Here is a 23,013-nt window from a genome sequence, read left to right on the forward strand (position 1 = left end):
CTATAACAAGATCTGCACTATTTAAATTACATGCATTCAGAAATGGAGCACTGTGGCAAAGACACAGCAGATCTTGACAGTGCACGATATATTGAAGAAGGTCCGAGCCATTCATCTTAAATTAGTGCATGCTTCACTAACTCTGCATTAGTGCTTCCCGTTTTGTCCAAATTTTCATACAGAGGATATAGCCTTAAAAGTGGAGTTATTAATTTTCCTGGACACAACAAGTACAGTACATAAGAATAAGTGCACTTGTCTGTCTTTTTATATCAACCTATTTGTGTTGAGTCTTAATTCTTGCATATAAAAAATAATTGAGTGAAAAAAAACAGGTCTACTATGACATACAGTACACATCATGTGGTATTTATGAAACTTCTAAACACTGATTCTGCCTTGGTTATGTAAAGCTTCCATTTTCTAAGTGCACATACTCACATAAATGTAAGAGAGAGCTGCAAAACAGGCTAGTTTCCTCTTACCTTGTGTTCCAGAATCTATGTGTTAAATAATAAACTTGAAACACTGACATTTAGAAGTGTGTACAACTTAGATATGAGTTTGAGTAATTAATCAATAAATGAGTGACATCTCATTTAAATTCTAAATACCTAAATAAAAAAAGTATAGGTACTTAGGGCTCGTTAATACTTTGCGCTCAGAACGCAGGCGCACACGCATCATGGCTGCCACGCATTCCCAGCATTCAATTGATTCGTCCTCTGAGCAGGACCTCAGAAATTAATGCGACTCATGCGCGAGTTGCAGTACCAGCAGAAAGTCGGGGGGCGCATTGTGATAAAAGTTGGAATGTGACGTCAGAGTGTGTTTACTATCTAGATGTGACAGAAAGCCTCTATGCGGATCGATGTGCGCGTTTCGATGTTTGATGAATGGTTCAATGTCGTGAAGCAAAATGCTGACATACAGATGCATTCATGGTGCTTTTATATTCAAGCGTTGCATTTTCCCGATCGTAATGACACGTTATATTTTAAAAGTCTCACATACCATCTTTTGTGCTGTCTTTTTTTTCTGGGGCTTCCTCCTGATCTAATAGCAGCGGCAAACAGCAATAGATCACCACACAGAACACATTAAATGTATGATATTCCAACTCTCCGCACATTTAGAATCCTTAAATTTATACTTAATATCACTTTCATGATGAAATGCATTAAAGTATGTATGTTACATTTTACAGATAAGTCGTTAATTTCGTTTAAATAATGAATACTGTTAATAATTACACACATGGGGATCACACGGTGGCAGAGCGGTTGCACTGCTGTCTCGCAGGGAGTCACGTTGCTAGTATTCCCTGCCTGGTTACATGTTTTCCTTCTGGGTTTTCATAGTGTGCTTCGGTTTCCTTCCAAAGATATGCAGATATGGTGACACTAAAATGACACTAGTGTATGTGAGTGATTGTATTCACCTTGCAATGAGCTGATGCCCCGTCTAGGGATTGTTACTGCCTTGTGCCCAATGCTTGCTGGAATGGACACATCCCTGGATTGATGGATTTAATCATTAAACATCCTTTTCAGAGATATTGCAGTAAGGTGTCATCGGAATTTAATGGGTGTTCCAGGCAATTCACAACACAGTAAAGCCAAACGTTTTCTCACCGTGATGATATCTCGCACTGCCACCTGGTGGATTCTTCCAGATTTACGTAAAGTACGTGCGCAAGTATAAACAGTAAAACGCGTAGCAGGAGCGTCTACTGGACCATGCGTCGCATCGCGTGAAGTATAAACCTGGCCTTAGAGTATAAAGAAATTTGTACTTAAAACAGCTTTCTGGGATACTAGGGAGTATATATACACATACAGTTATATAAATTTTGCAAAGACTAATTTGTGAAGACTCAATAAGATTATGCTGTGTTCTGCCTTTAAATGTACAATTTCAGTTGTTGGTTGAACTCATTTTATATCATTCTTTGGTTATCACATAGATAACTCAACCTCTAATAAACACTTTCTGGTTCAATAGAAATGTAATGAACCAAGACAGCTAAAGAAATTCAATGAAAAATGTATCTAAAAAGGTGAATATCATAAAGCATGCTCATTATAAGAATGTACTGTTTTGAAAAAAATCTGAATAAAAGTGACATTAATACCTTATTTCCTCATTGGTATTTTAAATTACTGCTTTTTAAAATTTTATACCATTTGAACAGATCATTAAGTTTCATTTTCATTTGATATGGAAAATAAGGTGTATAGAAAATGATTGTTCCTAAAAGCATAATAAGAACACCCCCTTATGGAATTAATGTTCAAAGGCACTGTACCATCTAAAAAGAGATGGGGGTGGGAAGGTTGTCTGTTTGTTTTTACTGCCAACATAGTGTATTGTAAACACATAATGTAGGTCAGGTAACTAACTCCAAAACTGGAAGATTTTGGCTGTATCATTTCTTACATGTGTTTTCAAAGATTAAAGTTGAAAGCACTGCACATTATTGCTACATGTTGACTGTGTATGGTAATATCTTACACAATAATATTTCTGAATTAATATATTTGATCAGAGCTGCTGCATTTTATTTTAATGTTTCACAAAAGTATGTACATTTTGAGTGCTGAACCAGTACATATTCTTATAACACAGTGTGAATATTTGAAACTGCAAATATCTGAAAAGCCCTTTACCTCAGAACGTCTTTCTGAAGGAGTTGATTCTCATATTAATTTACAATAAGGTAGTAGAAATAGAGAAACAAGATAGCAAAATGGGCATTGCCCATTCTGCTAGGTTTTAGTGACACACCAGGCCTGTTAATTCAGCATATTTAGCAGGGATGCAGTTGTCCCACGCACCAAACATCCACTTACATATCAAAGTCACTGAACTCTTTGTACCAGGTCCAGCCTATACTCCCATCCGATAATAAAGATTTAAATTGGAGTTGAACTGACATCTCTGCAGAGGCCTCTCTGCAAACTCTTTTCAGGCCAGAAGGTGCCATATATAAACACAACAATGAGAATGCTGAAGAAAAATATTTTTTGTCTATCCATCCACCCAGTTTTGAATATTCTTAAACCCAATTCAGGATCACAAGGACTGAAACCTACCTTTTGAGCATTGACAGCAACCAACCTGGTGTAAATGTTGCGTATGCAAAAAAATGTTGCATACGCTCGTTTCCTCGCACACTTTGAGATTTATAAAAATTAAACTTGCGTAAAGTCACGCACATTTTCACTGTAGCCCAGCGTTAAAGCAGTGCTACATTTTCTGTGTCATTTACCTTTTTTCATACTGTCATCAATGACGCAGGATTTATCAGATATACCGAAATTAAATCATTTACAAATTTATTTCACTTGATTGTAATCATTCAACTACCATAGCTGCTTTAGCATTGTAGAAGACGTCACAAATGGAAGAATTAGAAGAGAATGCTTATTTATAGGTGATGATGATGATGACTGGCTTCTAAGTCGATTTCCAAGAGATTTCCTCTTGGAGCTGTGTGCTGAAGTGGCGCCGGCTTTACTAAGGCAAACTATGAGGAATTGTGCTCTACCTACTCCTTTGCAAGTTCTGTCTACTCTCGGGTTTTTAACCACAGGAGCTTTTCAATGTGAACTTGCTGACCGATCGGTTATTTCACAAACATCAACAAGTCACTCCATGCCAGCTGTATGGGACGGCATTATACACTTGTCATCCAGATATATATGATTTCCTTACACTATGGTTGAACTGTGAAACATCAAAGCGCAATTCGTAGCAACTTCTGGTTTTCCAAATGTAATTGGAGCAGTCAGTTGCACACACATTGCTGTTGCAATAGTGCTGAATATGTTACATCAGCCAGGGATGAATCAGCAAAAGAATGAGCTGACATTACATCATTTACTGTATAGGTGGAAAACCTATAAAAACTGCAGCTCCGTACAGTCATGGATACTTTTTCCAACTAGTGCGTCAAAAGGCAAGCAGTTCTTTTAAAGATAGCGAGTCACCTCAAATAGCCATGTAAAGAGATCAGTTGTGTCACTCTGCGCCGATGCTAGACTATAAAGACGCCTTCAGAAAATAAACTTGCTTATGTAAATAGAATGCATTTCCACTCTAATAATATGCTGTTCTATAGACCACAAAAAGTGTGTTGCATTGTGCAGGCATGTAGCATCCTGCATAATGTGCCACACAATCGTGACTTGCCCTGTATCTGAAGAGATGTGCTATGATGAACCTGACCCTGACCCACCAAATGATCAGCCAAATCGGACACGATTACAACTTCGTTTGAATGTAATTAGCAGAATGTATAAACAGGTAATCAGATGCAACATTCATTTTTGAAACGAATTAATTTAAATTGTGGTCAGTATCACATAGTACAGTCCTTACATTCCTTAGTTCACAGGCCACATCTCTTACAACATCCACTATTGCATTTTGTAACTCCAGAACAGTGTCCAACAGCACACAGCCAGATGGTTGCCCAGCGATTTACGAGGCAGAGGTGTGTGTGCAGCCAGCATCTGAAGATGTGCTGGGCACAACAGCAGCATCACCTCATGGAGTCGCATCTTCGGCACAAGAGTCAGTGTTTATAATTTTGTCTGAAACAGACAGACAGTGGGCCACAACTTGCCTTTTCACATCGATTTTGATATCTGACCACCTCTTTTTTATATGTGGAATTGTGTGACTTTCTGAACTTGAACTTTCAAGTGTCTCTGCTACGTTCTATCACTCCATAACTTCCTTTTCTTGCTTATACCACTGCTTAACCCAACAAATAGTAAATTTTTTCTTGCCTCCACTTCGCATTCACTGAAATTCTTCTTTTTTCCATGTTATTTTGCTGTTGTCTTTTAACAAAATGCCAAATGGAATGTGATATTTTTATTGATTTGTATATTAAAATATGCAAAATTCTGGGAGGAGACGAGGTGAGGCTGTATGTACGTATATGTGCGTTATTTTTTATATTCATTGGGATTTATAAAGGGAAAGTGTGTGGTACTTGCCGTACGCACAGTTTCATGCATCTGATTTTTTTTTGTGTATACATACATTTCTGTTTTTGTCAGTATGCCATGTTCTAGCATGAACATGAGGCCTCTTGCATGTACCAGCCAGAGCCCAGACTTAAAAACCAGAGGACATGTGTGAAGAGACCTGAAGATGTCCGTTCATATATGCTTCCCATCCACTCTATTGGAGCTTAACAGGATAAGCCAGGAAGAATAGGATAAACTGTCCAAATCCAGGGGTGCAAAGCTTGTATACTGTATTTACTGTCAAAGGGTCTTCTACAAAGTACTGAATTAAGGATCTGAATGCTTTTATAAATGAGAGGTTTCCATTTTCGGTTTTTAATAATTTTGCCAATCTACCTGAAAATGTGTTTTCACACTTTGTCATTATGTATTATTGAGTTCTGAATGGCAGATGTATCCAAGGTGAGCAGAAAGTGAAGGGGTCTGAATACTTTCTGAATAATTTGTGTATAGAATAAGGAGAATACGTGTTACAAATGATTTAATAATACAAACATGTTACAGGGTTTCACAAAATGGTAGATGCACTTGTTTTGTTTTTTTAATGTTTTATTTGAAGACCTTTTTTGTGTACAGTATACAAGAATCATGTACCTGGAAGCGCTGTTTCTTCAGTGTTCACCAGAATGTCATTTAGTGCACCAATAACCCCTTTTTTTGATGTGGAATTGTCTGTTCTGCGTCACATAATCTCATAAAGAATTCTTCGTTTCAATCAAGGCGATAATAATTAACAATCAATTTTATCTGCAGCAATTCAAGTGTTGCTGTTACCCACTGAGAAAAAAAACTTCTACAGTAAATATAATTAAAGTTTTTTTGATGCTACTTGTTTTGATTATTCAGTTTTAGTCAAGTATTGCGGAACACGTGTCCTATTGTTTAAATATATCTGAATTTTCTTCTATATTGTTAGACAATGCAAGCAGTCAACAAGAAGATGGACCCACAAAAGACTTTACAGACAATGCAAAATTTCCAAAAGGAGAACATGAAGATGGGCATGACTGAAGAATTGAGTAAGTAGATTATAAAATGTGTTTTTAAATATATTAAATTTGCTGCATTTAATCAATTTTCAAACTTAATGTAGTCAACCATCAATTTTGTAGAATCTCTTGTTTCAGTGGAGAGTTGCTTATTGATGTTTTGACATCTTTGTATACAAGACACTGGCAGTTGATAGTTCATTGCAGACCCTACTTGTCCATATTGGGATAGTTTTGAGCCGATATTCAACATATAGTTCACCTCTTCAGAATATAAGTAAACAAGGAACTTCAATTTAAAGTTAATTAGTTCCTGAGTTAAAGGCTGTTTTAATACCAACACCCAGCCCCACATCTGATTCATTAGCCATAGTATTTTCTACATTTACAGAAAAAAGAAATTCTGTAGTGCATGTGCCATAAAGCTAATTGTATCACATTAATTTGTCTGTTTTATTATTATTTTTATGTTGATTATGTAACTTTATTATATTCAGGTGATCAAAAAGATCAGACCTTGAAGTATTAAAACAAACACAAGTAAAACCAATCGAGTTTTATTTTAAAACTTGGTGGTCCCTATGACAACTATTGCACTTCTTACAATGTTGACAAGCTTAAAAATGCAACTCAAATGTTCAGTCTTTCTTTTGTACCTACACTTCTGCAGCTGATTTAAATACCTTCATCATTGGCATTCCACAGATGTAATCATTTGGATTAGGGAACAAGTGGTAGTGAAAGCGATCAGAGTGTGAATAATAGAGTATGTATAGAATTCTACAGATTTGTTGAGCAGCCTCTCCTATCCATGCGTGTGGTGGTACTGTGTGTGAAGCAGTAAGATTGTTCTTTGTCGCTTTTTCCTGTTTAACTACCACTAAGCAAATTAGCACTGAACTGACCAGTTACATGGATCTTTTGAGGTGTGTTATCAACATGGGCTGTACAACAACATCATATAATTTTGAACCTGATATGTACAGAGCTTGCTAATGCAATCAGCAATTGGAATCATCTGATCTATTACTAACTAATCTTTGCAGTGTCTGATATTTCATGTACTGTTGCTTGTATTACAAATCAGTCCATTATGGCAGCACGTTCTAAAACTCAAATGTCATGAACTTGTACTACAGTATGTGAATTAAACCGCAGCTAGTTTGCTTATACGTAAAATCATCGCAGTAAAACCCACTTTAAGGTTCAGGCTTGATTAAACCCTCCTTACTCACAGTTCATTTTAAGTTGATTAACGATGCATTTTACTTGAAAGTACAGACTTACCCTTCTTTGCAAAAGTACTCCATTCCTGAAAACACATTTGGTGAATTTTGATAACACAGACACATAATTACCATTGTTTTAACTGAAAAAAATAAGTGTTCAGTGGCCCATTTTTTGGTCAAATAACCACCAAACTACATATTAATTGAGTAGAATTAGTTTAATAATAAATTAGTCATCAAAACAAACCCCAATAACACATTTTTCCTTTATTAAATATTATTTAACAAGGTTGCTTACATACGCTTTATTACTTTAAAGTTTCATTTTGAGAGGAATGGCCTTCCCATCTTTATTAGGCTTTTCCAGTTCTTTTAACTTTTTTTTAGAGCCATGGTGCTCAAGATAATAAGCAACACATAACAAGTTGACTGAACCGTAGCACAGGACTACAGCACCACCTACAAGAGTGACTGAGACTGTGATTGTGGATTACTTGAGACTGAGATTGTGGATTGTGGATTACCAACATCCAGCCGTGGTCAACATATTCACCTCCTGTTTCTCTGGCTACAGTGAAGAATGCCCAAAATGACAATGAAGATACTTAAGTGTTAATTTCCATAGAAAACTAACTGCCAAACAGGCACATCTATAAGGCAAAGCAAAGCTTTGACTCTTTAAGGGTTGTTTTATTCCTTTAGTAAATGGTTCGTATTGAACATTGACTTCCAGTGGTGGTGTTTCCATTTACAGTATGGTGTGGGACTTTGAAGGTGGAGCAGAAATTATTTGAGTTATTTTCAGGGGAATCCTCCCACAATCTAAGGGCAAAACTACAAGGTAGGTTAGAGACTGTACATCAGTTAGTCTTCCCCCTGTGTTCACACAAAAATGACTCCATAAGGCAACAGCAGACTCATGTGTTTGAGTGTATTTTTAATTGAACGTATTGGTAGAATGGTTAGCAGCCTTGAACGTAGCATTTTTTAATAAGTGACATTACAATTATTTCAATTTTTTCAGGGATATATTGTTTTAAAACAAGTCTTAATAGCTGTGTTTAAACAGAACAGAGTAAGGCTGACTGGTTGTTAAATGCTTAAAGTTACTCTTTTGAGAATAACCAGTGTCACAATAACGACCATGAGACATTGCGAAGGGTTGGGGCAGCCACCCATTTAATAGTTCCTGGCTGCAAAACTGATTCAAAAATAGAGACATGTTTATTCAACAGAGTCCAAAACAGAACTGCCTCTCCTGAGAAAAGATGACGGCTTTAAAGGCCAGCGAAGGAAGTGATGTCATCAACACCGGAACCGGACGTGACGTCATTGGCTGCCCCAGAGCCGGGTGGGATTTCCCTAGAATGGTCTGCAAAAGATCAAGAGGGAAAATTAGTGCACTTCGCCACCCCCTGGTGTGGCGTGGAATCACATGTATTTAAGCCCTTTAGTTGTCTCCTAAACACACGTGTGTGACACCAGGTATTTCAATACTGGATCATGCATGTTTTTATGATTTAAAATAATATAAGAAGTAGGTTCCGGGGTGGCATCCTGGCCTTTTAAATGAAGCTATCTCAAAATGTGTAGAATTCGTATCCAAGGGTAAACTTGTGTTGTTTTACACATTGTATGGTCATATTGTAATTTTAAAATGTTGAATGTTTCACTGTGTTTATATTTATATAATTTTCATAATGTTTGTGTTGAAATAATTACCAGCCAAGGTTTCTTCTGCCATTGATAACATTAGGGACTAAAGATGTTCACAGAGATAAGAGGTCAAAAAGGTTTTATTAAATAAGGTTTCCATGTCAAAAACAGTGTTTTGGGTTCTCTCTATTGATATAAAACTTACAGTATTGTAATCCTGTAATCTATACTATATGTTCATAATAAAAAGTCTTTATTCATAATAAAAAGTCTTTATGGAGTGAACCATATAGTACATCCATGTAAATTATACTTTAGTGATACCTCTCTATTATAAAAGAAAATCCTGAGATGAGACAAGACTATTTTCAAGAGATTTTTTCAAGTCCCGCGAGATGAGACTTTTGCCATTAGATTTTTTACAGTCCCACCCTCCTCTCAACCATATTCAACCACGCACACGGTCCTGTTACCTCTCATTCATGTGAATGCTTTTAACAGACACAGTTCCTGCTCTTTCAGCTCTTATAATTTTTTACGTTTTCCTCACTGTAAGGTCCCAAATAAAGAAGACTTATGTCAATCTTATTGAAGAATTTCATCCCAAAGGGATAGCAACTTTAAGAAGTGAGTACACAGGCAATCCTAGCACAGAGAATTGATGAAGTCAAACAAATTAATGCGAAAATTGTCGATCGGTTACACGGCAAATTGGTTAAATGTGTATCAATAGACTATGCTGAAAGAAGTTGGTGGTGATCGTGCAGAAGATGAAAACATCAACTTACAATATCCTGAAGAATATCTACAACAGTTAACACCGTCCAGTCTTCCACCGCCCAAATTACTGTTGAAAGAAGGATGTATCTAAGAAAGATAATGTAGTACATCTTCCGCAGATAACATTAGACACCAAAGGAGGTCTTGATAGGATATTTATATTAAAATCTTAACCGTTTCCTGTTAGAATAGCTTTTGCATAGACAACTAACAAATCACAGAGACAAACATTCGAAAAAGTCGGTTTATTTATTAGAGAGAGAAACAAAATTCACTCATGTGCAGTTATATGTTACATTGTCACAATGTAAGTCCAAATTCAGTGTGATATTGACGAAAATATAATTTAAAAAATTGTTTTTACTAATGTTTTACAGTAAAAGTGTAAGTTTAAAAAGTATTTGCGTGTTAATTTCAAAGCCAAACAGAACAAAATCATGTAACGAAACGAATATCTCTAATGCGACATGAAATATAATTTACTTTCAAATTATTATGTTTTACTATTTTTTAATATGGTTAATTACTCACTGTAATGTAAAATAGTTAGTTCTATTATGTATATCTAACAGTTCCCATGAAAATAACAATCTGTTTAAATCGTACATCCGCATCCCCATACTTGAGCGGCTGAAACGCACAGTGGCTAGCACGTAGCGCCAGCCCGGGGGTTGGCAAGTGAAGCAAGCAGGGGACAAAGCCCCCTAGTATAAAAAAAAATACATAGGAAAAAAACAAGTACATTAACTTGTGTAATATTATTTTTTACATAAATAAATGCATAGTATAATGAACAGGAAACTGAGCCAGATCAGCAACATAAATATTTAATTTGAAGCTAAACACATTGGGTCAGTTGAGGTAATCAAGCTCCATAGATACACAGATTGGTACATGAGGCTTAATGTGTGCGTCTATATAGAGTCCTTTACAGATCTAGGTGTGTCAGTATTCATTTCTTTCTCTTCATCATCAAGCATGTGCTCTGGTAGAGCAAACAAGCTGCCGGCTATCATCATTTATGCATTTTTTTTAACCCCTTCACCGCCCTCTGCCGGATATATCCGGCACCGTTGTTTTATTGCTAACGCCATACTGCCGGAATTATCCGGCACATTTGCCTGTGGTTATATGAATGCCTGGCAAGTAGTATAACTGACGGTTTGGCGTGGGTATTATTACTACGTTGTATTTCGACAAGTCTGTGGTTGTTTTGGCCGGTCATGTGACGTGATTCGCATGTAACAGCTGTGAATATGGCGAAACGTAAACTGACTTCAAGTGAGGCTTTGCAGGCGATTTTGGACAGTTCTGATCATGATTGTAGCAGTTCTGAAGAAGATTTTAGCGACAGTGATGAGCAGCAACGTGCGCTGCATGATACTGTGAATGAAGACGTATCGGATGACGGCGCTGAGTGGGTGTATCCCCAGCATCTCAGCTGGGCTGCTGCCCGTGGTGAACTACCTTTTCTGCATTCGTTTGAGGGAACGTGTGGCTTTATTGTTGATGTAAACAATTACACTGCTGAGCAGTTTTATGAGCTGTTTGTGTCACCTGATTTGATCAGACATTTTGTTCATCAGACAAATCTGTATGCAGCACAGTTTATTGAGAAAAATCCCAATTTACCTCCACATTCCCGTGTTCGTGTTTGGTTTGACACTGATGAAAACGAAATGAAAAAATTCATTGGGATTTTGATGTTGATGGGAATAATCAGAAAACCAGATATTGAGATGTACTGGTCTACAGATCCTATGTATGCAACACCTATTTTTGCAGCTGTCATGACACGTAACCGATTCTCTTTGCTGCTGAAATTCTTTCATTTGAATGACAACAGAAATGAGCCAGATAAGAAAGATCCAAACCGCGACCACTTGTTCAAGCTACGTCCTTTGATTGATCATTTATTTGAAGCATTTCAGTTGCCCTACATGCCAGGACCGTCAGTTGCAGTTGATGAAAGTTTATTGTCGTGGAAGGGCCGCTTACAGTTTCGACAGTATCTACCATTGAAAAGGGCACGGTTTGGTATCAAGATGTTTTGCTTAGCTGAGAATTCAGGTTACATTTATAGATTTCGTGTATACACTGGCAACTTGCACAACATTTAGTGGTCAATACTGCTTGAATAAATGTAAAAAATGTAAAAAAAATGTAAAAAAGTAAAAAAACAAAAATTGTTCAGATTTCGCCTGGCTTGGGGAATATTTAGGGAGTTGGCGGTTAAAGGGTTAATCAATTTGTGTGTGTTTGGGGTATCTGTGCATGTGCCTCCATGCATGCATACATAAGTACTGAATTAAATTGAACAAAAAACAATAATCCTGGTGCCTGTAACAAGGCAGACATGATGCAGCTTGTTTGAAAAAGAGAAGTTAATTTTTTTCAGAAGTTGTTGTTATACATAGGCCTTAACACTCAGGGCAGGTATCTTTGAAAGGAAATGTTCTGTCTTTACTTGGATGTGGTTATCCTGGAGCTCCGCACATCAAAACAAAATGTATTATTTTCTGACAAAATTGTAATTTTAAGACACGGAAATGAATTTCAATTTTCCACACTTTTTTGAACATTTAAGAATCAGAATCTGAACTTAACTTGATAGTGAATATTTGACCCCATCATCAAACTTTCAATTACATGGAATTAAAAAAGGTGGCTAACATTGATATTCAAGAGAAAAGTAAATACTGGTTTCTGTCTTTTAAGGTTGTAAAAGACCTTTATTAGTGTACACATGCTTTCCAGTTAACTCAGCACAGTACTCCAATATCAATGTTAATAAAAGAAGTGTGTCATGTCTAGTGCAAAGTTCCTCAATCTTAGTGATTTTTTGGTCACAAAACAAAATAAATTCTGTTATGAGGCCTGTTAAAATGTCTGAGATATAAGATATTTGAAAAATTTGGATACCTCATCTTCTAATATATTTCATTACCAGCCCTAATTAGAGTGTTTTTTTTAGAGAAAATGAAAATAATTTTATTCTAGTATTGTGACTTTTAAAACCTTGTAAAATTACACATTTGAAATGTAATGAACTGGTCATACCTTTCTGTAGCCATATCTGTAGGATAGGCTAAAATTAATTTTCTTGTGATATGTGGCATTTAACATTCCAATAAAATAATTATTAATCTTGAAACTTTGGTTTGTGCAGTGCATAGAATGTTTACCTCCTGGGCCAAACTAATTCATTAAGTAGTCCCTTGTCAGTGCTTATTTAGATACCTCAAGATTTTGTGTCTATCTTTGAATAATTAATTACACACAATCCTGGGAATGTTTGCTTATGATTTTAGACACTTCAGCTGTTTCCTCTGAGGATATAATTATTAGACAGAGTTGCACACCTTAAAAAGTAAAGGTATCTGTAGCTCATTGTTTCCATAAGTGATGTTCAAGCCAGAAACAGTTTCTTACCCCTGTGATGATAGCTTCAACTTCCTGAATGACCTAAATAAGTACTTTGGACGGTTTGAAGCATTGAATGATACATCACCAGTGAAGGCCACCCCTCATCCTGATGAGAAGGCACTGTGTCTGGAACCGGATGATGTTCTACGGACTTTGAGGAGAATTAATCCAAGGAAAGCTGCGGGACCAGACCAGATACCAGGTTGTGTACTCAAAGGATGTGCGGAGCAGCTGACACATGTCCTTACGGATATATTTAACATCTCTCTGTGTCAAGCTGTTGTGCCATCTTGCTTTAAAACCTCAGAAATCATCCCAGTTCCGAAAAAACCCATAGTCACAACCATGAATGACTATCGCCCTGTAGCCTTAACATCAATAGTGATGAAATGTTTCGAGAGGCTGATCAAGGACCACATTACTTCTGTCCTACCCTCCTCTTTTGACCCACTCCAATTCGCCTACCGCTCCAACCGTGCCACAGAGGATGCCATATCTATTGCACTCCATTTTTCATTGGAACATCTGGAGAATAGAGACGCTATGGTCCGCATGTTGTTTGTTGATTTTAGTTCGGCTTTTAATACCATCATCCCTCAGAATTTGATCAGCAAACTGGGCCCATTGGGACTGGGCATACCTCTGCAAAACTGGATATTGGACTTTCTAATGGATAGGCCACAGTACGTACGGGTAGGAAAGAATAAATCAGATACCATCTCCTTGAGCACAGGTTCTCCACAGGGGTGTGTTCTAAGTCCCCTCCTCTTCACGCTCATGACCCACGATTGTTGTGCCAAGTCCAGCACAAACCAAATTATTAAGTATGCGGACGACACAACAGTGGTGGGTCTCATTCGAGGTGACGGGGAAGGGGATTACAGAGAGGAGGTGAAGTCATTTGTGGAATGGTGTGATAAAAACAATCTGATACTGAATGTCGAAAAAACAAAAGAACTGGTGATCGACTTCAGGAAGAAACAGCTGATACACATCCCGGTCTACATTAAGAACACTGCTGTGGAAATTGTGCAGTCTACTAAGTTCCTGGGAGTTAATGTGACGAACAACCTCACCTGGTCCCTGCACACCTCCTCCGTCATCAAGAAAGCTCACCAGCGCTTGATCCTTCTGCGGAGGCTAAAGAGGGCCCATCTCAGTAAGTCAGTCCTCACCACTTTTTACAGAGGGACCATAGAGAGCGTGCTAACCAGCAGCAGCTCTCTGTAGCAGGAGAGCTGCAGCGCTTCGGACTGGAAAGCACTGAGGAAAGTGGTGAGGGCTGCGGAGAGGATCATTGGAGCCCCGTTGCCTAATGTACAAGATTTGGCAAAACAACGCTGTCTGGCCAGAGCTGTGCGGATTTCTAGAGACCCTACTTATCCTGCCTCTGAACTCTTTTCCCTCATGCCCTCAAGCAGAAGGTACCGCAGCCTGAAATGTAGAACTACCAGGTTTAAAAACAGTTTTTTTCCTACTGCCGTTCGTCTTTTAAATGAAGCATTTTAGTATTTTATTGTAGGCTGATTTTAACTATGTGTTTTTATTAATGTCTTGTGCATCGTATTTTCTTTCTGCAGCACATCTTGGATGTTCTGCTAAATGACAAATAAAATTGAATTGAATTGATTGAATTGATTGTCTATAGTTTATTCTCAATTTGTAATTTTAGATAGATAGATAGATAGATACTTTATTAATCCCAAGGGGAAATTCACATACTCCAGCAGCAGTATACTGATACAAAAACAATATTAAATTGAACAGTAATAAAAATGCAGGTATAACAGACAATAACTTTGAATAATGTTAACGTTTGACCCCCCACCCCCTGGGTGGACTTGAAGAGTCGCATAGTTTGGGGGAGGAACGATCTCCTCAGTCTTGTCAGTGGAGCAGAACAGTAACAGCAGTCTGTCGCTGAAGCTGCTCTTCTCTCTGGAGATGACACTGTTTAATGGATGCATTGGATTCTTCATAATTGATAGGAGCCTTTTGAGCGCCAGTCGCTCTGCCATGGATGTCAAACTGTCCAGCTCCATGCCTACAATAGAGCCTGCTTTCCTCACCAGTTTGTCCAGGCGTGAGGCGTCCTTCTTCTTAATGCTGCCTCCCCAGCACACCACGGCGTAGAAGTGGGCACTCGCCACAACCATCTGATAGAACATCTGCAGCATCTTATTGCAGATGTTGAAGGACGCCAGTCTTCTAAGGAAGTATAACCGGCTCTGTCCTCTCATGCACAGAGAATCAGTATTGGCAGTCCAGTCCAATTTATCATCCAGCTGCACTCCCAGGTATTTATAGGTTTGTACCCTCTGCACACAGTCACCTCTGATGACGGGGTCCAGGAGGGGTCTAGGCCTCCTAAAATCCACCACCAGCTCCTTGGTTTTGCTGGTGTTCAAGTGTAGGTGGTTTGAGGCGCACCATTTAACAAAGTCCTTGATGAGGTTCCTATACTCCTCCTCCTGCCCACTCCTGATGCAGCCCACGATAGTAGTGTCATCAGCGAACTTTTGCACATGGCAGGACTCCGAGTTGTATTGGAAGTCCGATGTATATAGGCTGAACAGGACCGGAGAAAGTACAGTCCCCTGTGGCGCTCCTGTGTTGCTGACCACAATGTCAGACCTGCAGTTCCTGAGACGCACATACTGAGGTCTGTTTGTAAGATAGTCCACGATCCATGCCACCAGGTATGAATCTACTCCCATCTCTGTTAGCTTGTCCCTAAGGATCATAGGTTGGATGGTGTTGAAGGCGCTAGAGAAGTCCAGAAACATAATTCTTACAGCACCACTGCCTCTGTCCAAGTAGGAGAGGGATCGGTGTAGCATATAGATGATGGCATCCTCCGCTCCCACCTTCTCCTGGTATGCGAACTACAGAGGGTCGAGGGCGTGGCGTACCTGTGGCCTCAGGTGGTGAAGCAGCAGCCGCTCCATGGTCTTCATCACATGTGACGTCAGAGCGACAGGCCGGAAGTCGTTCAGCTCACTAGGACGTGATACCTTTGGGACTGGAGTGATACAAGATGTTTTCCAAAGCCTCGGGACTCTCCCCTGTTCCAGGCTCAGGTTGAAGATGCGCTGTAGAGGACTCCTCAGCTCCAGCACACAGGCCTTCAGCAGTTGTGGCGATACTCCATCTGGACCCGCTGCTTTGCTGGCACGAAGTTTCCTCCGCTCTCTGCTCACCTGCGCTTCTATAATTGTGTGTGGGGATGTCTCTCCTATGCTGGTATCAGAAGGATGGGTGGAGGGTGCAGTACTCCGAGGTGAGAGTGGGTAAGGGTGGTCAAACCTGTTAAAGAAGTTGTTTCTTTGGTTTGCTCTCTTCACGTCTCTCTCGATGGTGGCACCCCGCTTTGAGCTGCAGCCAGTGATGATCTTCATCCCATCCCACACTTCCTTCATGCTGTTATTCTGCAACTTCTGCTCCAGCTTTTTCCTGTACTGCTCCTTCGCTGCCCTGAGCTGGACTCGGAGTTCCTTCTGCACGCACTTGAGCTCATGCTGATCACCGCTTTTAAAGGCCCTTTTCTTCTGGTTCAAAAGGCCCTTGATGTCACTTAATCCATGGCTTGTTGTTAACATAGCAGCGTACTGTTCTTACTGGAACTACAATGTCCATACAGAAGTTGATGTAGTCAGTAGTGCAGTCAACAACCTCCTCAATGTTCTCACTATAAGATCCCTGCAGGATATCCCAGTCCGTAGTTTCAAAGCAGTCTCTCAGAGCCTGCTCTGCCTGAGGGGACCACTTCTGGAATGAGTGTGTGGTTGTAGGTAGCTCTCTCACTCTTGGTGTGTAGTGAGGCTGAAGCAGAACCAGGTTATGATCTGCTTTCCCAATCGCAGGCAGCGGGGTGGTGCTGTATGCGTCTTTAATGTTTGCATACAGTAAATCAATAGTCTTATTTCCCCAGGTGTTACAGTCCACATACTGGGAGAAGGCAGGTAATGTTTTGTCCAGCGTCACATGGTTAAAATCTCCAGCGATTAGCTCAAGTGCCTCAGGGTGCTGCGTTTGTAACTTGCCAACAGCAGAATGGATGATGTCACTCGCTACCTTCACGTCGGCCCGAGGAGGGTTGTAAACAATAACAACAATGACGTGTCCAAACTCTCTGGGCAAGTAATAGGGACGCAAACTTACGGCCAACAGTTCGATGTCCCAGCAGCAAGTGGAGATTTTCACGTTAACATGTCCAGAGTTGCACCATCTTGTATTGACATAGAGAGCTACACCTCCTGCTTTGTGCTTCCCACAGGTACTTGCATCTCTGTCCGCTCTAACTGTGCTAAACCCGGGTAGCTCCACGTTAGCATCTGGGATGGTGATAGTTAGCCACGTTTTACAAAAGCACAACAAACTGCATTCTCTGTAGGTCCCGACATTTTTCACCAGCGCAGCCAGTTCGTCGATCTTATTTGATATTGAGTTCACATTTCCCAGGATCAAAGAAGGTATCGAAGGCTTAAAACGCCACTTTCTCGCAAGCCGCTTCATTTTTAGCTTAGTGCCGGATCTGCTGCCACGATACCGCCTTCTTACCTCGTCGGGTAAATAGGGAACCACACCGACACTGGCATTTGTTCTCAACGCTTGAAGTTGACTACTTGAATAGACGAGTCTCGGTGTGTAAAAATCCATGTCCACGTTATAAAAGTAAAAGTGTCCAGGGAACGAATCCACATAAAAGAAAGTGATAGGAGTGATCAATAAAAAAAGAGAAAAAAAGGTAGAAATATAAAGTCATGCACGGAGCTGCTGAAAAGGCTGCCACTCTCGGCGGCACCTGAGTCATTTTAACAAGTGTGTACAGTTAATATTTCATCTTGAAATGTACATACCTCTGAAAATATTGCATTTATTTTTTGTGGGGTCATTTTTTTTAGGTTGTGAGCTTTGCCCTATACAGTTATGCAAGACAGGTGTTCTACCAGAGTGCGTTTCTACCAGAGTGTGTATCACACTTTTTTAATCTGTATAGATATTTATCTAATGTTTTTATAAAAACTCAACGTTTGAATATTTTGTATTTGTTTTCTGCTTTCAAATGTAGTTAATGATACTTTGGATGAAATCTTCGACGAATCTGGGGATGAAGAAGAATCGCAAGACATTGTAAACCAGGTTCTAGATGAGATTGGCATTGAAATTTCTGGAAAGGTAGGATAATTACATTTTTATTAAGCATAAATGTTTTGCTAGAGTAAAAATTCAAGACTGAACAGTGCAGAACAGTTTTGAGCTCAGATACCGGCTATTGCTTTGAGTACTGAGAAAAGCGATGTATAAATGTAATGAATTATTATTATTATTATTGCTATTTTTCCTAAGAACTTATTTGTCAAAATATCCGCACTCGGTTGTCTTGGCGGGTCTGTATCAAAGGAGTGACACTTCATAGGAGTGACATAAATACCGTATTAAAGGAGTGACATTTTATTGGAGTAACTTAACGATGGAGTGACAAATTATGATAAAAATTTTATTTAAAAAAAAAACAAAAATTGAAAATTGGTGCTCCACAAAGGGTTGCAGAACCATTACAATTTTTGTCCTCGCACCGGAAATAATGATTGTTGTTTCGGGATTATTGGTGTTGGTAGATGTATCCTCTGAATGCTAGCTTATCTTTACCCATTTGGGATTTTACAAAGTGATATTCATCCATTATTATCTTGCTTCAACAGACAGCAGGAACACAACTGAAAGTATGCTCGCCAAAAAAATTGTTGTTGCCTCACCTACCACTTGGATGGTTGGTTGGATGGTTGTCACTCCTTTGAAATTTATATCTGAGGTTTCACTCCTTTGTAATGTCACTCCTATGAATAGGACCGGTCTTGGCTAGTGAAACAGTAGGCAAAACAAATTTATTGTAACCTTAAATAAAAGTAAGAACAGCTTTTTTGGATTTTGTTCTCATTTAAGAACAATTTTGATTTTAGAAAGAAACTACAAAATACAAACAAACATGAGGACAAGTTATATTTTAGTTACTGTTCTTTCAGTGAGGCTTCAGATCACTCCTCTCTAGAAAGTGGGGTAGTGAATTATTATGGACTTTTGTTTTTCGTTAAATATACTTTATACTTTATTTACACACATAGACACACATAATGCAGATAAAGGTTTTACCTTAATTCTGGGGAGCGTTTGTCATGGTACATCATTGAGACATTGTAAGCATTGTTTATCTAATTTGACATCCAGATCCTGAATGTCTGATTCTGGATATGAGTCATCCCTACCAAAACCCCTTTGAAATCTACAAACATTAGGTTCAGGGGTCTGCCATTACCAAAGCATAGACCAAAACCAGAAAATAATCTTTCATGCTTCTGATTTTTTTACATACAATTCTATTTAATAATGCTTGTGTTTTGAAACAATGATTGATAGCTGCAGTACAAACAATGTAGAAAGTGAAATAAGAAAACTAACCTGGATTTGGGAGGCACAATGTGAGGAGAGATATCCATTTGTTAACTGTAATTACCTACAACTTTGTTAACTGATGTCTGTACTATGTAGTAAGTAGTACTGATGATAACATGTCGGACAACTAAAAGATACAGAATCTCTTTAGCGAAGAATATATCACTTTTCTTAGTTGAACAAGAAATTGTCTTCTGCTATAAAAGATAATGTATTTGTGTCTACAGTTTCCTTGAATGAAATGCTATTTGTACTGTGCCACTAAACCTGCTTGAAAAACTTTTGGTACTCTTTAGTGAGTCTCTATCATCAGCCTTAGGGGAAATAATTAATGGATGTACATTTACTGCCTGGTAATAAATGCATTTTTTTATTCTCCCAGATGGCAAATGCCCCTTCAGCAGGCAGAAACATGCCCACAGCATCGACATCTAAAACTGCTACGATTTCTGATGAAGAGATTGAGAGACAGCTAAAGGCTCTTGGTGTAGATTAATCTGCACGTCTGCTGTTTTGCAAAGATGTGAATGTTTCTAAAGCATCTGGCTTGAGCAGGGTGGATCCTTTAATTTTACTTAATGGGTGTTAAGTCTGGTAAAAAGGGTTTGTGTAATGCTAATAATAATAAAAATAATACAATCGCTGTTAAGTATGTGATTAAAGAATTTTGAAGGAATTACAATAGGCTATTGCTAATGCTGGGCAGCAAAAAAAAAAAAAAAAATGAAAACTCAGAATCATTCCCACATTGCTTTCAATGTGGGGTCATATTTTAATGACTCTTGAACTTGAGTGAGTAATTCAAGTGAATGTTTTTGAGGATTCATAGAATAAGCAGTCTTTAACAGACCAAGTCAAACGAAGAATGACCTGCTTACTGTGTACCAAGCTGAAATCTGCAGACATGTTGGCAAGCACTTGTCAGATTTGATGCCAATTTGAAACAAAGACATTTGTTTCTAAATTACATATCTGTATTTTATTAGATAGAATGGATGTATACATTAACTGGAAATTGGATGTTGAGCATGGCTTTCTGTCTAATTTCATATTTACAAGACTTTCCATGAGTAAAATATAAATGTGTAAGTGAAACATCTAGACCATGCTGAATGTGTCAAAGTTGGACATAATATTAGGCAAATATGCTTGGTTACCTGTTTCCTCCTGTGAATTCAGTTGTGGGATGTGTTATTTTATAACACTTGAAAATAACAAGTAACCCTAACAAAATCATGAAGTAAACCTCTGGTTTCTGTTTTGCAAATAGTTGAAGCAGTTGGCTACTTTTATTTATATATTTTGTTTCTTATTATTAATAGTTATTACATTTTGACTATGTTTTTGCTTGATATATTTGGGTGTGAAACTAATTGTTATTGCATTTTTTTTATTCTTTTTTCTTGATTTTTGTGGTTGTGAAACTAAAGCAAAGGTATTCTGTACACTGCTGTCTTTCACCAAAAATGTGTTTTGAATCCCTTGTTGGAAGTATGAATGCTTAAACGTTTACTATCATAAATTAAGTTGTTAGTATTTCAGTAATAACAGTATATGTGCCTTAGGGAAACTATGTAACATCATTTAAGCACTAAAAAGCATATTTAATATCCTCCATATTTAGGTTAAAAGACTTAAATAATTGAGAGACTTCTGCATCAGTTTGGTCTGAGGTAGCAAGTTTTATTTTGTGAGTAAAACAAAACAGTGGATTAAACTGCATATTAAAGCTTGACTGCCTTGATGTGCAAGTTACCAAAAGAGTGAATACAAATTTTGAAAGTATCAGCTTCAAACGTTTCTTCAGTTAGCATTTCACCTGTCATTTCAGATGGCTTATTTTTGTTTGTTTACCCCAGAAAATTAATGACTTGGAAATGGAAAAAGAATCTTTTTTGAGCAGGGAGCAAAAACATTTTAATATTTAAAAAAAATAAAGATATTTAGTTTATTTTGCACTACTAAATTCTTGCAGAATTGGGATGGGGCATACACCAGTATGTTTTTGCCATACTGGTCCTTACTCGAGAAATATGCACAACCATAGAAAGTGAGAAAAAATAATAGTAAACAATTTAGATAAGGAAGAACATGCAGATTCTACAAAAACATTTAATAGTATTGAGAAATTAATTCAGCATTTTGAGAGTGTGAGACAGCTGCATTAACCACTGTGCCAGCGTTTTCCCTTAATAATATCCAAATAAGGTTTTATTTTTCTGTTTATAGAAATCACTTTTAATTTTCATTAGTCAACATGATTTTAAAGAGTGCTTGTATTACTTCAGTTGATTCGAAAAATATCAGAAGTTTCGATTAAGTTATAACTTTATGGCAATTGCTCATAATATATGTGTATAAATTATTGCATCTAAAAATTAATTACATTTTAATAAATATTTCAAAATTGTGAGTTAGGAGGAAATATCCTTACTTTGCAGTACTCTTTCACGCTATATTAAGTCAATTTTGAACAGACAGTTGCTCAAGTGTAAAAAGTTTTTAACAAGTGCAAGTGGAAGAATTACCTTTTTTTTTTTTTTTTTTTTTTTTTTTTGCCGCCCTCACACATTCTATCCTGGCAGGTTTGTACAGCTACAGTCATTATACGCAATAGGAGTGAGAATGGATTTGATATCAAATAGCTCTGAAAATACTGTACATATGTATGCTATCTTCCATAGGCCTTGTCTTTCAACCTTATTATATGATAGATGAAACTAAATCCCTGGATCCTTTTGTTCCACAGGCTGTATTGTAAATTATGCATCCATAGCTTGTACTAAACAATATTTTACTGTTTGTTTTTTGGCAATGTATACTCAGTGGTTTTCTACCATTTTAGGTCCTTAAGGATTTGACCTCAATAAAGAAAACTGTGAAAAGTTTTCTGCAATAAGTTGCCTTATTCTTGTTCAGAAGCTAGCATCCAACCTTTTTGATCTGTATGTCAGGCATTTTTTATTTATTATGTATTTTGTGTTTGCATTTATAATACTGCTTTGTGTTCTTCTTTTTAACACTACCAGAATTTTTTTTATTTGCATATTGTACATAAATAATGTTGCATAATAAAATCTTTTTTGTGCCTGAATTGTGATTTTATTTTTTTTTCTATTTGCTATTTACAAAAAGCATAGAATGGCTATTTTAATGTGCTGTTCATTCCTTTCTTCGTTTTAGGTTAAACATACACCTTCTGCTTTTTAAACTGCTTTTGCAAATTGATTTGTTAGGAAATTGTGCACATCTAATTAAGTTTTGATTTGTAAATAAAATGTTATACATCTTGTTGCAGAAATGCTGACTGAAAGCTATTTCTGTTTTCATCAGCTAAACAAAATTGTAGTAAGGAACATTAAAACCAACAGTTGTGCTAAATGTCATTTTAATCTTTTTTTTTTCTTCCAGTTTTCTCTAAGCAAACCCTCCATAATA

General features: G+C 37.7%; 1 protein-coding gene across 1 annotated transcript in view; it reads left to right on the top strand.

Annotated features, from left to right (window-relative positions):
• chmp2ba (charged multivesicular body protein 2Ba) overlaps positions 1 to 22,669 on the top strand; it is a 100,479-nt gene extending 77,810 nt beyond the window's left edge. The window contains exons 4-6 of the mRNA XM_028799850.2: positions 5,959 to 6,061; positions 18,194 to 18,300; positions 19,958 to 22,669. Coding sequence (XP_028655683.1) covers positions 5,959 to 6,061; positions 18,194 to 18,300; positions 19,958 to 20,071 — 324 coding nt within the window. The 3' untranslated portion in view covers positions 20,072 to 22,669. The remainder of the gene's footprint in view (positions 1 to 5,958; positions 6,062 to 18,193; positions 18,301 to 19,957) is intronic.
• The last annotated feature ends 344 nt before the right edge of the window (positions 22,670 to 23,013 follow it).

The sequence above is a fragment of the Erpetoichthys calabaricus genome, chromosome 4 (assembly GCF_900747795.2).
Source record: "Erpetoichthys calabaricus chromosome 4, fErpCal1.3, whole genome shotgun sequence".
In the NCBI taxonomy this organism is placed as follows: domain Eukaryota; kingdom Metazoa; phylum Chordata; class Cladistia; order Polypteriformes; family Polypteridae; genus Erpetoichthys; species Erpetoichthys calabaricus.